Source organism: Oryza brachyantha, chromosome 1 (assembly GCF_000231095.2).
Source record: "Oryza brachyantha chromosome 1, ObraRS2, whole genome shotgun sequence".
Lineage (NCBI taxonomy): Eukaryota > Viridiplantae > Streptophyta > Magnoliopsida > Poales > Poaceae > Oryza > Oryza brachyantha.
Window position 1 is genome coordinate 1,387,866 of NC_023163.2, and position 13,087 is coordinate 1,400,952.

Here is a 13,087-nt window from a genome sequence, read left to right on the forward strand (position 1 = left end):
TAATCTTTATCTTTTATCCTCTATTTTTAAAATAGAGGACGAGATAAAATAACCGATGGGGATTTCGGCTTAGATAGATATCGGTCACGTGCGGCCCAATAATGGGATTGTGAATTACGTGCGGTAGGCCTTTCCTTTCTTAACGGGTCGTCATGGACTTGGATCTATCTACTTAAGGCCCATTTTTGTTGGACCATTTCGGGATTTCAATCACGTGCGGCCCAATAACGGGATTGCGGCTTACGTATGGGGGCCCATATCGACTCACGTGCGGCCCATTTTAGTTAGGCCCAGACGGCATTTCGATCTATTGTGCGGCCTCACAGTCACTGACAAAGGTTGTTAGCTCTTTTGGCCGCCTCCTATCCGTTGACACGTCACGCCAGCGCAGCACCTTGCGTGGACGTATCCGCAGCGCCAGAAGCCCGAAGAAAAATGTGAAAAAAAGGCGAAGAATTCCAACTAGAAATTCGATCCCATCCGCTTGCTCTCTCTCTCTCTCGAAACTATCGGATCTCGTGAAGGCGTCTTCCTCTTCATCTTCTTCCTCCTCTCCCCCATCCGCCATAGACTAGAAGCAGCACGGATCGTGACCTCCTCGAGGGGAGATTTTTCCAATCGAAGCTTCCACTCGAAGGTACAGTGCCGAGCTCTCGCTCTCGGATTTATTACTAAAATCGTTTTCCCAATCGCTCAGTCGCGGGTAGTCAACGCCGAATTATGACGACATTTTTCTTCTTCTTCTTTCCGTCTTTCGCTTTTTCTTTTTCCCTCTTGCCCTAAAAATGCAAGTGGTTTGTGTGGTGGTGTGCGATGGCAGGCAGGGACGGGAGCTGCCGTTAAGATGATGCGATGCGCTGTAAAGTGCGGCGGGAACGTCGTCGTCGCTGCTGCGCGCGGTGATCGGAGGTCGCCGGCGATCGCGCCACCACCCACCACCGCACGGATGCCGGACCGCGTGCTCTGCTGCGGCATGAGGTCGCGCGGGGCGGATCTCGCCGGCGTCGAGATGGCGGGGCCGCAGGGCGGCGGCGTCACGGGGCTCTTCCGCGCGCGCTCGAGCCCGCGCTACGCCCGCGTGCGCGCCACGGCCTCAGGTGCGTTCTCTCCCCTGGTCACAGATTGATTCGGGCCAGTGCCTTTTGGCCGTTGGGGTTGGCGTGGTAGGGTGATTCGGTTTTAGCAGAGAGGGTCAGTGGGGCACTGTAACTACTAACCGAGAGGGTGTGTTTTTGTTACTACCACTAGATTTTGTGTGAGAGGGTGTGTTTTTGTTAGGGATTCTTGGGATTCGGTAGAAATTATTGTGGATTTGGCGAAGAATGTTGTGTTCCAGAGCACCTTTTGTTGTGAATTACATCCGCTACTGATGGAAATTAGATGCATTTTGTATGAATGTGCTCGTTGGTCATTGCCTGAAGACTTGTGAGTCTTATTATTAGATTTATCTGGCCAAAAACATCATAATATATATGAGTGTGATGTGGTCCTTGCGTCACATTATTAGCTTCAAAATGTAAGGGTAGTGGTGAAGAGCTAGCTCTCTTTTGCCAGACGACTAGCTGTACCAGATGACCATGAATCCATGATAGCTTATAGTTCTGTCATTTTGTGTGCCGTTCTAAGCTTCTTTTTTTTTGTGTTATCGATTGGTTTTGTTGTTAACTTGCTGTTGGCTTTGGAATAACTTCTTGAGTGTAGGTTGTGTCTTTTCCTTTTTGGTTCCTTGACAGCTCAAGTGCAGGAATTGTGAACAAATGTTGCTATATACCCTCAAACACTTAACTGCGCATCTAGATATCTGTGGTGGGTGTCTCAAGCTGGCATTTTGAGGTCTTATAAGACTAAGAGTATTCAGTATGGAACAACTTATCATGCGTACATATAATTCCAGACATTTTTGGTCAGTTACAAGCATGTAGTGCACTTCCTTCGGCTAATTACTTGTCTTTCTGTTGGGCTAATATTGTTGAAAAGATAGCCCAAAGGATTATGTGTTGATTGGGTACATAACGAATATCAAAGCAGTTTTAGATGCGCATGCTGTGTGTGTTCAAATGTCTGAATCTAATCTTCATATATGCTTTCATAGCTCAAGCATGTGCAAACAGTAACGTTAGAGTTGTTTGCTTTGTACTTCGGCGATATTTCATGGTAGTAATATGAGCTTCAATTGCAAGGGAGTATAGAGAGAGTGCCAAAAAAGGAGGGGGCAAATGGTTAGTAAAAAAGAAGCAGGAGCTGCTAGATACATCTTGAAACCTCCATAGTAACATTATCTATGATGCTTGTTATATATTTGCAACTAGATGTGCTCATGCGTTTGGTTTTGCAAGTCAAAACTGTATTGTAGTTTGACTATTTCTGCTAATCTTGATCTGTATACTATGTCTTTCCAGTTGACCCTGAGGATATTCCATTGGAGAAGGTTCAATCTAAATCTTCTGGAAGTGTTCTGCCATATGTGGGCGTTGCTTGTTTGGGGGCTATTTTATTTGGTTATCATCTTGGGTATGTATTTCGTTGCTGTTCCATAATTGCTTAGTTTTTCATCACCACCCACACATTCCTTATAATCTGAATTTAAATTGATGAATAACATATTTGTCAAATCTGAATATCTCATTCTAAATTTACGTTCTACAGGGTGGTCAATGGTGCTCTTGAATATCTTGCAAAGGACCTTGGAATTGCTGAAAATGCTGTGTTACAAGGTGGGGCATCCTTTTACTTGGTCAATATAAAATCCATGTTTTATTTTTTGTATGCATTCTTTTCTTGGTCTCCGTAAAAGGCACATCTCACATTTTAGTTCAATCATATACAAACCATTTCTTTGCCAAGGATTATCTAAATATTATTTTTTTGAAGGATCAAAGGTCTAAGAACAAGGGCTTTCTTAAACATTGAAAGTTGACTGCATGGTTCTGTGAGAGGTTCTTTTGTCAGCATTTCACAATGCATTTTGTTTGTCACTTAGGATGGGTGGTTAGCACAACCCTGGCTGGTGCGACAGCGGGTTCTTTTACCGGAGGTGCTTTAGCTGATAAATTTGGACGAACACGGACGTTCATCCTGGATGCAATCCCTCTTGCTGTAGGTGCACTCCTGAGGTGTGTGTCTAGATTCAATCAACTGAGTTTGACTAGGAATACAAATTTTCTTAAGAAAACAGCTATTATCATCCAACAAAAGCTTAACTCATGATGCATTTGCAGTGCAACAGCTCAAGATGTTCGGACAATGATTATTGGTCGATTACTTGCTGGGATTGGTATTGGCATCTCTTCTGCTCTTGTGCCCCTTTACATATCTGAGGTTGTGATAACTGATGAATACAAATTATTGAAATGATTGTTCAACGACTACTGGCTGTGTTCTTGAACATGCCCAACCACTCAGCTATGTACACTTGAACCTGCAGATTTCACCGACTGAAATACGTGGAGCTCTTGGTTCTGTTAATCAGCTTTTTATCTGCATTGGTATTCTTGCTGCTCTGGTAGCTGGATTGCCTTTGGCAGGAAACCCTGCTTGGTGAGTTTTTCCTAGTTCCATTTCTCTTGCTCCTGCTCCATTCAGTGCCTTTTACATTCTTATCTGGTCGCACAAACAATCATATTGGTTTATCATCTTCTCAAACCACAATTGTATTTTGGAGCTATGGCATGCCAGATTAGATGGGGGTATTCTATTTCTTTGGTATCTGTGCACACAGTTAAATTACATTGGAGAAGGATAACAGCAACAAACATGTTCTCTCAAGTGTCAATGCATTTAATAGATAAGGAAAGATCTGGGCATGCATACCAGAAGTCCAGAACAGCACTGTGCTGAAAAAATATCGCGCAAACTTTGTATGGCATGCCAGTCATATTCACATTGTTTTCATATGTATGTGTCTGTTTGTAATAAGGTGGAGGACAATGTTCGGAATTTCAGTAGTTCCATCCATTTTGCTTGCTCTTGGAATGGCCGTTTCACCTGAAAGCCCTCGCTGGCTATTCCAGGTTTGTATGTGGAAAACCCCTTATCCATGTTTCCACTCCAAACTTAAGCCTAACACTTACTGATTATTTTGTGATTAACCGCAGCAAGGAAAGCTTTCTCAGGCGGAAACAGCTATTAAAAAGCTATATGGAAGAGAAAAGGTTGCCGAAGTTATGTATGACCTAAAAGCTGCTGGCCAAGGTTCTTCTGAGCCAGATGCTAGCTGGTTTGATCTTTTCAGCAAACGCTATTGGAAAGGTATTTTTGTTTGGCTGTTTCAGATCTGACTTTTGTTTCCTCAAATTGCACATGAGATCAATTTGGTGATTTGTGCTTACATTATTTTTCCTACCACAGTTGTTAGCGTGGGTGCGGCACTGTTCTTGTTCCAACAGCTTGCTGGCATAAATGCTGTTGTATATTACTCTACATCAGTGTTTCGCAGTGCAGGCATTGCATCTGATGTTGCAGCGAGTGCTCTTGTTGGAGCAGCCAATGTTTTTGGTTAGTTCATGCTTAGAAAGTATTTTACAATCAACTTTGAAATGACCTTTCTGATGGTATATATATTTCTGTTAGGCACAATGGTTGCATCTTCTCTGATGGACAAGCAAGGAAGGAAAAGCCTTCTGATAACAAGCTTTTCTGGCATGGTATACCATTGTCTAGGATGAACCATGTTTTGATCTTTCTAAATATTGAAATGAAAGTTTGCTTATAAATAAAAATTCACTGCTTTTCCTCTTGAAGGCTGCCTCAATGTTGCTTCTATCATTGTCCTTCACCTGGAAGGCTTTGGCACCTTATGCAGGCCCTCTTGCTGTTGCTGGCACTGTTTTGTAAGTGGATTTTCCTACCCTTAGTCAGGGTTTTTGCTGGTTGTCCTTGTTAATTTTTAATAACTTGAATATAATTTTATTCAGGTATGTGCTGTCTTTTGCTCTTGGAGCTGGCCCAGTTCCAGCATTGCTCCTTCCTGAAATATTTGCCTCCAGAATAAGGGCTAAAGCTGTTGCATTATCTCTGGGCATGCACTGGGTAAGTTATGCTTGGTGTGTTGGATGAAGTTTGACAGATTTGTGGTATCTGTAATGTAGTTTGACTGCTTTCCTATATAATTGAAAATCTTTTAACTTCTGTGAAAGTGAACAGAACTAATAACTGTTCAAAGATTGCAATTAACAAATAAGTTTTGGATGTATAGAATCCTTTCATCTAGGTATGGTGATCATTGTTGTAGGATAACTGCACTTTTATTTTATTGCCTTACTGCTGTCACTTCATCGGCTGCTTATTTTTTCCTTTGCAGGTTTCTAACTTCTTTATTGGCCTTTACTTCTTGAGTGTCGTCAACAAATTCGGTATCAGTACTGTGTATTTGGGTTTTGCATCTGTTTGCGCTCTTGCTGTTCTTTACATAGCTGGAAATGTGGTTGAGACCAAGGGGCGTTCTTTGGAGGAGATTGAGCGGGCTCTAAGTTCAGCAAGTTGATCTGCTAGTCACTCTGGTGACTGAATGGGTATTCAAGAAAACATCCTGTGGCTTAGGTCCTGGAGATGCTCTTTCTAGTAGTTTTGAAATAAACGAGTGGCAAGTGAATTTTTATGAACTGGAGTGGCAAGTGAATTTTTATGAACTGGAGTGGCAAGTGAGCTCGGTATATTCTGTGAATTGGTTGTGGCTTAGAGGGTTGTAAATTCTGACATTTGTCAGAATCAAAGATGTTCATACTGTAGTTCTTACATGCCACCGTTTCTAGTGTATAGATGACCTTTTCTTCCTTTTGTTGGAAATAAAAGCAGCTCGTCGAATTTGCAGCAATTCATTTTATGTTGTTATTCCTACTTACCATTGGTGTGATTAGTGTATTTGTCATATCTAGACCGAGTATCGAACCAGTCGAAGAGCTTATGTGATGCATTTGATCTCAACTGGATAAACACACATTAGCAAGAGATCATTTCGTGATGCATCTGCTCTGATTCTCAATTCTAATTCCAACAAACATTCAGGGGATGCCTGTCTCACCTTATGCTTGTTGTGTTTCCATAAAAAAAAATCCAAACAGTATATTTTAAATAAAAAATAATTTATGTTTTTTAACCATAGCTTAAAAATAAACTACGACAAAAAACTCTAAAATTAACTCAAATTTAAGATTAAAAAATTTACACTTTGACTTGTAAGCAGAAACGAAAAGATAAAACTATTTTTATTTCGTTGCACATGGTGATGTTTTTGTTCATACTGTACTACGTTTCTTTCAAAATTTGTTAAAAAATACTAATAATATTTCTCCATATACTTTCTCACATCAACCTATTACCATTTAAAGTCAAATCCTCTATTTAATTTATTCGCATATTTACTTATCTCAATCGAGCGTAACTATTTCTGAATTTAACCTTAATTGCCTCCAGAAATGTCGTGTGCCTACTTTCTCACCTTAACCTATCATAATTCTAGTCATTCTTCGCTTATATTTTCATCTCAACTGATAAATATTTCTCATTTCAAACCTAACTCTTAAAAAAAATGTCAAAAGTAGCGATGCAGCATAAATAGGCTGTCCCCCTCTGAATTAATTCGCTGAAAAATTTGTGTATGCTATGCTACTATTATGAGCAGCATAAATTGGTTGTTCCCTTCTGCAACTACCCGCCTAGACAGTACAGTATCCAGCGGCAACCTCTCGGTGTCGGTACAGCGTCGCCGGAGTGCAGATGGGCTCCCCGTCCTACCGGCTCGCGGCGGCGATCACGATCCCCTCCACCGACGAGTTCCTCGTCGTCCGCCAGCCGCCTCCGCCGTCCCCAGCGCCCGCGTCGGAGGAGGAGGAGGAGTACCGGGGCTACGTCGACAGCGAACTCTACGACCTCCCGTCGGCTCCCCTGCGGCCCCTTGCGGGTGAGCTCCGGTCGGATGTGACCATCCGCGGCGCCGACTCCATCGCCGGCCGACTCGATATCTCGCGCCTCGACGTGTCCGCCGCCCTCGCTCAGGTAAATCCATTAGCACTTACTAGACGTTGCTTAGCATTTGCCCTCCATTCGATTGATAAATTTGGGGAGTTTACTAGTACCTACTTGGAGTAGCATCAGTTGGATGAACTTAACTCTTCTAAACGACGGCGTCTCACTAGATTTGCGATCAATTCGGCTTGCCGAGTGGGGTATGTGGGGAGTGGAGGTTCCTGAAGTATGTGGAGGAAGCAGAGTTTGGCCCAGACGCTGGGCTCAACACGGTGCTCATCATTGGTTCATTGGAGTCAAAACTGGAGGCGTTGCAAGGTCTAATGCTTTGTTTTCTCAGATTCCGTGTATATCATTTAATTTTTACCATCCTATGTTGCTCACTGCAGAGTCCTGTAAGTGGATGACCAAAGAATGTGCTTTGGGATTGCTCTCTGAAGCCAAGCCTGGTGGTACTCGCATAGGGCCGTATGCGTATGTTGGACTTGTGAAGACAGAGCTACCATCAAACTGGACAATTGGCTCTGCATTGCCCTCCCAGGTCTCTACATTTTCCACTACCACAAAAATAAAGCCCAGTGTAGAGTTTACTATCATGCCACTATGACAGACTATCTTACTTTCCTGAGACGTATAATTTGTTAGGAGTACCCTCCTGGAATAACGCTTGTGCCGATGAAGAGTAGAACGTTACAGCCCTTCCGTACAACTAATCTTGTCGTAGTACTAGCAGCCAATGCTGCTGGCGGATCAGCATGCTCTGATTGTGTTGCTTCTGGAGATGCCCTACTAATAGATCCTGGGTGCTGCTCACAGGTTCATGGAAAGGTATTAACTTATTCTCCAAATTGTGTGCTCTAATTTCACTTCTTGTGGAACACAATTTCTGTCATTGATTTCTTATTTAAAATATTGTAATGCACTGCCATAGATTTCCAGAGAAGTTCCTTCCTCTTATCTTATTCATTCAAATCATGGTTCCTTCCACTAGACCAGTGTTATTAAGATCTTCGTCATATGTGACTTTGTCCAGAAGGCCTCTAAACTTACCTAGAAAACAACCCGTACATGAATATAGCAAACTCTACCAAAGAATGGCACCAGGGGGCAAAATGTTGCAAGACTTATTTTGAGAATTTTGCACTTGCAAAGTGTGCTTTTTTTCGAATGCTAGTTCACACAGAACTGTGTGTTTTACATTTACCGATTTATTAACTCGTGAGAATGTCTGCATCCTTAATTATTACCATGTTCAGCTTGCAGAACTCGTCGATTCTCTTCCAAAGAAGTTAGTGGTCCTTGTCACACATCATCACAATGATCATGTTGATGGTATGGTTACAAATATTTCCTTCAGCACTTCTTCAATTGTTTTATGTTCTTATGCAGTGATTGAGATTCCTTGAAAGCTGGAAACATGTGTCGCATTGTAGTAGGCGTTTGGGATAATTACTATCATACTGATTTGTTCAAGGACCATCACAAGTAACCTGACTTCATTTCCTGAAATATTTCAGGTCTCTCAGTTGTTCAGAGATGCAACCCTGACGCTGCTCTTTTGACACATGAAAATACAATGAACCGCATAGGGAAAGGTTATGACCTGTCTCTCTTTTCTTGGCGTGTAAACTGTAAATTATTCATCTTCTCTTTTTTAAGAAGTTAATAAGTACTACCTCCATTTCATATCGTAAGACTTTCTAGCCTGATCTAAATTCAACAATTGATAAATGTATATAATTTATATATATGTTTAGATTCATTAGTATACATATGAATTTAGGCAAGCCTAGAAAGTCTACATCGTGAAACGGAGGAAGTACTGAAATCAGTTGGGAAATGTGATATGTACTAAGCAAGTCAAACTGTCAAAACATGTCTAACCCAAGTTTAAAATCAAGTAAAAAAACCTGTAACCTCAGCTAAAATACACCTTGACTCCTTGAGGATCACCTCTGCCACATTTTCCTTAATATCTTTTTTTAAATATTGGGAAAATTTTAAGAGTTCCTAATCTGCAGCTTGCATGCAAATCGTTCAGAGTTTCCAAATAAAAAAGGCTTGATGCATTGAACATAAAAGCTAACACTCATATATCTTTTGTCAGAATCGCCATATTAGTAGTTCATGTTAGTTCTGGTAGTCTTACACCATTAATTTGGACTACTACTATTCAATACTATCTTCAACTGGTTTACACCAGCACATTAGTTCATAATTTCATTGTTTTTTTGGAAGATCACAATATTTGTATGAATTGTTTTAAATATTCCACAACCACCTTATTATTTTATCTGCAAATGTACAGGAAATTGGTCGATTGGCTATACTGCTGTAGCTGGGGGCGAAATTATATGCATAGGAGATCAACAACTGCAAGTTGTTTTTGCCCCTGTAAGATGTGCATGACCTCTCTATGCTATCTAGAATTCTTTTTATTTCATACTGCAAGTGTAGGTTTTCATTTGAAGAAGGCTGTGTTTCTGCTAGCTATGTAGAATCTTCCATGTAAAGTCATGATAGCAGAAACATGTCATTGTTAGATTTCAGATTTTGTGTATTCATCCATTTCCTGTTATGATCTTAAGGGCAATGCTGTCTGATACTGCCATGCCATCTATCTCATACTGAACAAAGCTATTTAGTCATGTGAAATAATAGCAAATGAACTACATCTATGAATTTAGTTTAGCTTTTCTTAAAACTAGATTGAACATGTTGGACAAATTCAATTGAAACTCTCTTTGGAGAAATGTAAGAAATATTTTATACCATCATAAATATGACACAGGTTTATTTTGTGTAGGTTCATTCATTATATTCTTAGTTAGTCTCATTTAATTTTTCAATTTTTTTTTGTATCATAGGGTCATACAGATGGTCACATGGGGGTGTTACATGTTAATACCAATGCACTCATTGTTGGTGATCACTGTGTAGGGTAAGCATTCTTCAACATATTAGTTGTAGCATTATCAGGTACTTCATGACCTTCTGGTATGAAGTTATGCAACACTGTAGTGTTAAATTATTAGCGTAATTGTACTATGGAGTGTTGGATCTTTGAAGAGTAATATGCCTGGGTCAGTTATTTAGTGATTAAAGCGATGGAATTTTAGACTTTTGTATTTAATTGGTACTCCGGCGTCCTTGATTTAGCTTCCTGAACCCGATTAGATTGTGGTCGAAAGATACTTTCTTTTTTTGAAGAAACATTCATATTTATATTCTGTAGTCGTTTTTCCACTTCAACAGGTCTTACAAGGAGTCTTTTAACTTTGGTACACTGTGATGCAAAACTACAAACTGTTTTCAGTATTTTGCTTAAAACAAGTACATATGTCAGTACTCAGTAGAACGGCCTAAGACAAGTTTGCTTTACTCTTCTCAGGCAAGGAAGTGCAACATTGGATAATAGAGCTGGTGGCAACATGATGGTAGGCCATTTCTTTTGTTTCAAAGAACACAGAGCATTGCACTAATGCACCACCAAGACTGTAATCTACAAGGAAATTCCCATCTTTTTTTTCTTTTCACTTTGTTTCGGTGATATACCTTTTTCTGTGTATATTTTCTCATCCTCTTGTATTTCTGTCTTTAAATTTTTTTATTCATGCTCATGCGTCCAGAGAAAAATGTCTAAACCTGAGTTGTATTAGCGAAATGTTGTTCTGAGTTCTGACATATGCAGGACTACTTTCAAACTACATACAAATTCTTGGACATGTCACCACATGTGCTAATTCCAATGCATGGAAGAATCAACCTATGGCCCAAGCATATGCTTTGTGGATACCTTAGGTATGGAACTAATTATTTCTGTAAACTATCTATACATTACAGATTATATGGTCAATAGAGTGCTCATTCGTAGAAGATGGAATCTGCACCTCAGGATTATAATTGTTTACTCAGTAATAGACAATGCTATTTATTTCTTGCCAAAAATAGAAATAAATTCAGCCATTCAAGCCATTTCTTTGATTCTTTGTTAACTATTCCTTGAAAACATCTTCCGTTTGTTTGCATTTTCACGGTCCCGCTTCAATACCATAGATGCCAACATGTGACTAAACTACTTTGTTTTGTTTCTGCATATGATTTACCCCTTTTGGGGGCACTGAAGACATGATTGATGATTCTAATTTTGTTCTACTTTTCAGGCACCGAAGGGCAAGAGAAGCCTCCATTCTGCAGTCTATAGAGAATGGGGCTCGAACTCTGTTTGACATAGTTTCAAAGACATATGCTGATGTAGACAGAAAATTATGGATTCCTGCTTCTTTCAATGTTCGCCTTCATGTTGATCACCTTAACTCTCAACATAAACTACCTAAGGTGAGAGTTTTTTGAATAATTCTGAGAGTATTCTCCCTTTAAACTTAATAGAATCTAAAGGACATATTAGGGCACCTCCAATACAGAGTGCTTAGTGCTTAGCTTAATTATGTTGCTAAGCACCTCACTAAGCACCCTGCATTGGAGGTGCCCTTATACATTCAGGTAATGTAGTCTCGTTGGTCTTGTAGAAATTTACATGAACTATATTAGTGTAGCAAAGTTTTGCTGGATGAATATTGACCAAGTAGAAAACACAATATACACAGACACAGATGAATATTTGCATAATTGGGCTAAAGGAAGGGAGCTTGCTTTCTGTCTTGGACATAGGATAATAAGATGAGATGACAATACTTCTTGTTGTAGGATTCTTGCGTCAGTTGCTTTCAATAATAAGGATACTGAACCTTGATAAAAACAGATACACCGATCAAATCTGATGCTTATATTTTCTAGGTGACACTGATGTTCAGGTTCTAACCTAAATAGATTATTTGGTGTAACTGATTTGCAGTTCTTAACTTAAATTTTGCCTGATCTATTCTTTACAAGTTTCTCCAAAAAGCAGATAAATTTCCATCATGACATAAGGGCATTGCTAATAGTTGGTGCTGAGTTGTGTTTCATTTTTGTCCTTTTTTGTGGAAAACTATGATCTTGTTAGAGCCATTTATTCTCTAATAGCGAAGATTAGTTTAATATAAGTTTCTTGGGAATCATCTTGCAGGATTTCTCCTTACAAATGTTCAACCGAAGTTGTGATGAATTTGTTCCTACCCTATAATAACCATGAGTGAGAAAAGGCCCGTCAAATGCTGCTTTGAGTTCGGATTCAATTTAGGTGTGGGTGTGATCAATGTTTTAGCATGTTTAGCATGAAGTTAAAAGCAGTCATGAGTTATTCATAATTGATTTGACAAATGTTGTAATCTATCAGATATGCATATTGAAAACTCTTGCCAGTCTGCAATGCTTGGAATTTTACCACCTGACTCTCAAAATGAACACAAGTGAAATACCCTTTTGGGCCTTTTCACCCAGATAATTTATCATTACGTCTGGCTTTTATATATTTGTATAATCGTATTACACCAAGGTAACAACTTTCTATTATTTCAGAAGATATTCCTCAGATTATCAGCCTCATTTACTGTGTGCAGAGCTTTTCGATGGAGAAGTTCGAAGCGAGCTGCGGAATGGACTTCATGCTGCGGTGGGCGGTGGCGTATGTGCAAGCCAGGAGCTCACCAGCTACCCTTGCGGCAACTGCCCTTGCCGGTGGTCTGGCAATTGCTTACGCCTTCAAAAGGAAAAGCGGCAACGAGCTGTAGGATTCTCCCATACGGTAATCACCATTCGCATCCACCCATTTTTTTTTCTCTCTTAACCTTATGTCTCCGGCATACGGGTCAACTTGCAACTTCCAAATTGATATAGGGACTTCCGAGTTCGTGAGCTTTCCCCCATCTATACACAAGATTGGGGTAAAAAAAAATAAGTACTTTGAGTCAACGTATGATACAGGTGCAGATTAGGGCCTTCGAGTTCTTGATCCTTGAACCTCACACCTGCGTTACTACGTGGAGTGGTGAGGTCAAACCTTTACGATTGCCTACTTCAAAACACTTAGATATCTTTAGGACACGTTCATGAAGAATGTAGTTCATAAGAAAAAAAAAATGAATATACATTAAACCTGTCGCATCTCGCATGACAGTCCAATGGTGGCAAACACGATGTAGGCGATATTTTGATTTATAGGATCAGAATTTTAGGGCTTTTC

The 13,087-nt window shown here is 40.1% G+C and overlaps 2 protein-coding genes across 6 annotated transcripts; both read left to right on the forward strand.

The window, feature by feature from the left end:
* The first annotated feature begins 552 nt into the window (after nt 1-552).
* Nucleotides 553-5,816, forward strand: LOC102719240 (plastidic glucose transporter 4). Of its 2 annotated transcripts, none has more exons than XM_040520144.1 (14): nt 553-637; nt 821-1,097; nt 2,400-2,511; nt 2,647-2,714; nt 2,981-3,113; nt 3,219-3,318; nt 3,425-3,537; nt 3,917-4,010; nt 4,095-4,248; nt 4,348-4,494; nt 4,570-4,643; nt 4,741-4,829; nt 4,914-5,028; nt 5,300-5,816. In XM_040520144.1, the coding sequence occupies exons 2-14, from the start codon at nt 845-847 to the stop codon at nt 5,480-5,482; spliced, it is 1,635 nt and encodes a 544-aa protein (XP_040376078.1). In that variant the 5' UTR covers nt 553-637; nt 821-844; the 3' UTR covers nt 5,483-5,816. The 2 variants fall into 2 exon arrangements, with proteins under 2 accessions (XP_040376078.1, XP_006643688.2); XM_006643625.3 differs by having other exon boundaries at nt 562-637; nt 825-1,097.
* Nucleotides 5,817-6,664: 848 nt separating this feature from the next.
* LOC102718960 lies at nt 6,665-12,984 on the forward strand. Of its 4 annotated transcripts, none has more exons than XR_005811000.1 (13): nt 6,665-6,993; nt 7,134-7,281; nt 7,353-7,504; nt 7,609-7,791; nt 8,220-8,295; nt 8,481-8,558; nt 9,272-9,357; nt 9,831-9,904; nt 10,355-10,400; nt 10,655-10,764; nt 11,127-11,301; nt 12,032-12,145; nt 12,465-12,556. XR_005811000.1 is itself a non-coding variant. In XM_040520145.1 (13 exons), exons 1-12 carry the CDS (start codon nt 6,715-6,717, stop codon nt 12,633-12,635), a joined length of 1,578 nt encoding a protein of 525 aa, XP_040376079.1. In that variant the 5' UTR covers nt 6,665-6,714; the 3' UTR covers nt 12,636-12,649; nt 12,742-12,984. The 4 variants fall into 4 exon arrangements, 3 of the variants coding, with proteins under 3 accessions (XP_040376079.1, XP_006643687.1, XP_015698539.1); XM_040520145.1 differs by lacking the exon at nt 12,032-12,145 and adding an exon at nt 12,742-12,984 and having other exon boundaries at nt 12,465-12,649; XM_006643624.2 differs by lacking the exon at nt 12,032-12,145 and having other exon boundaries at nt 12,465-12,984.
* The last annotated feature ends 103 nt before the right edge of the window (nt 12,985-13,087 follow it).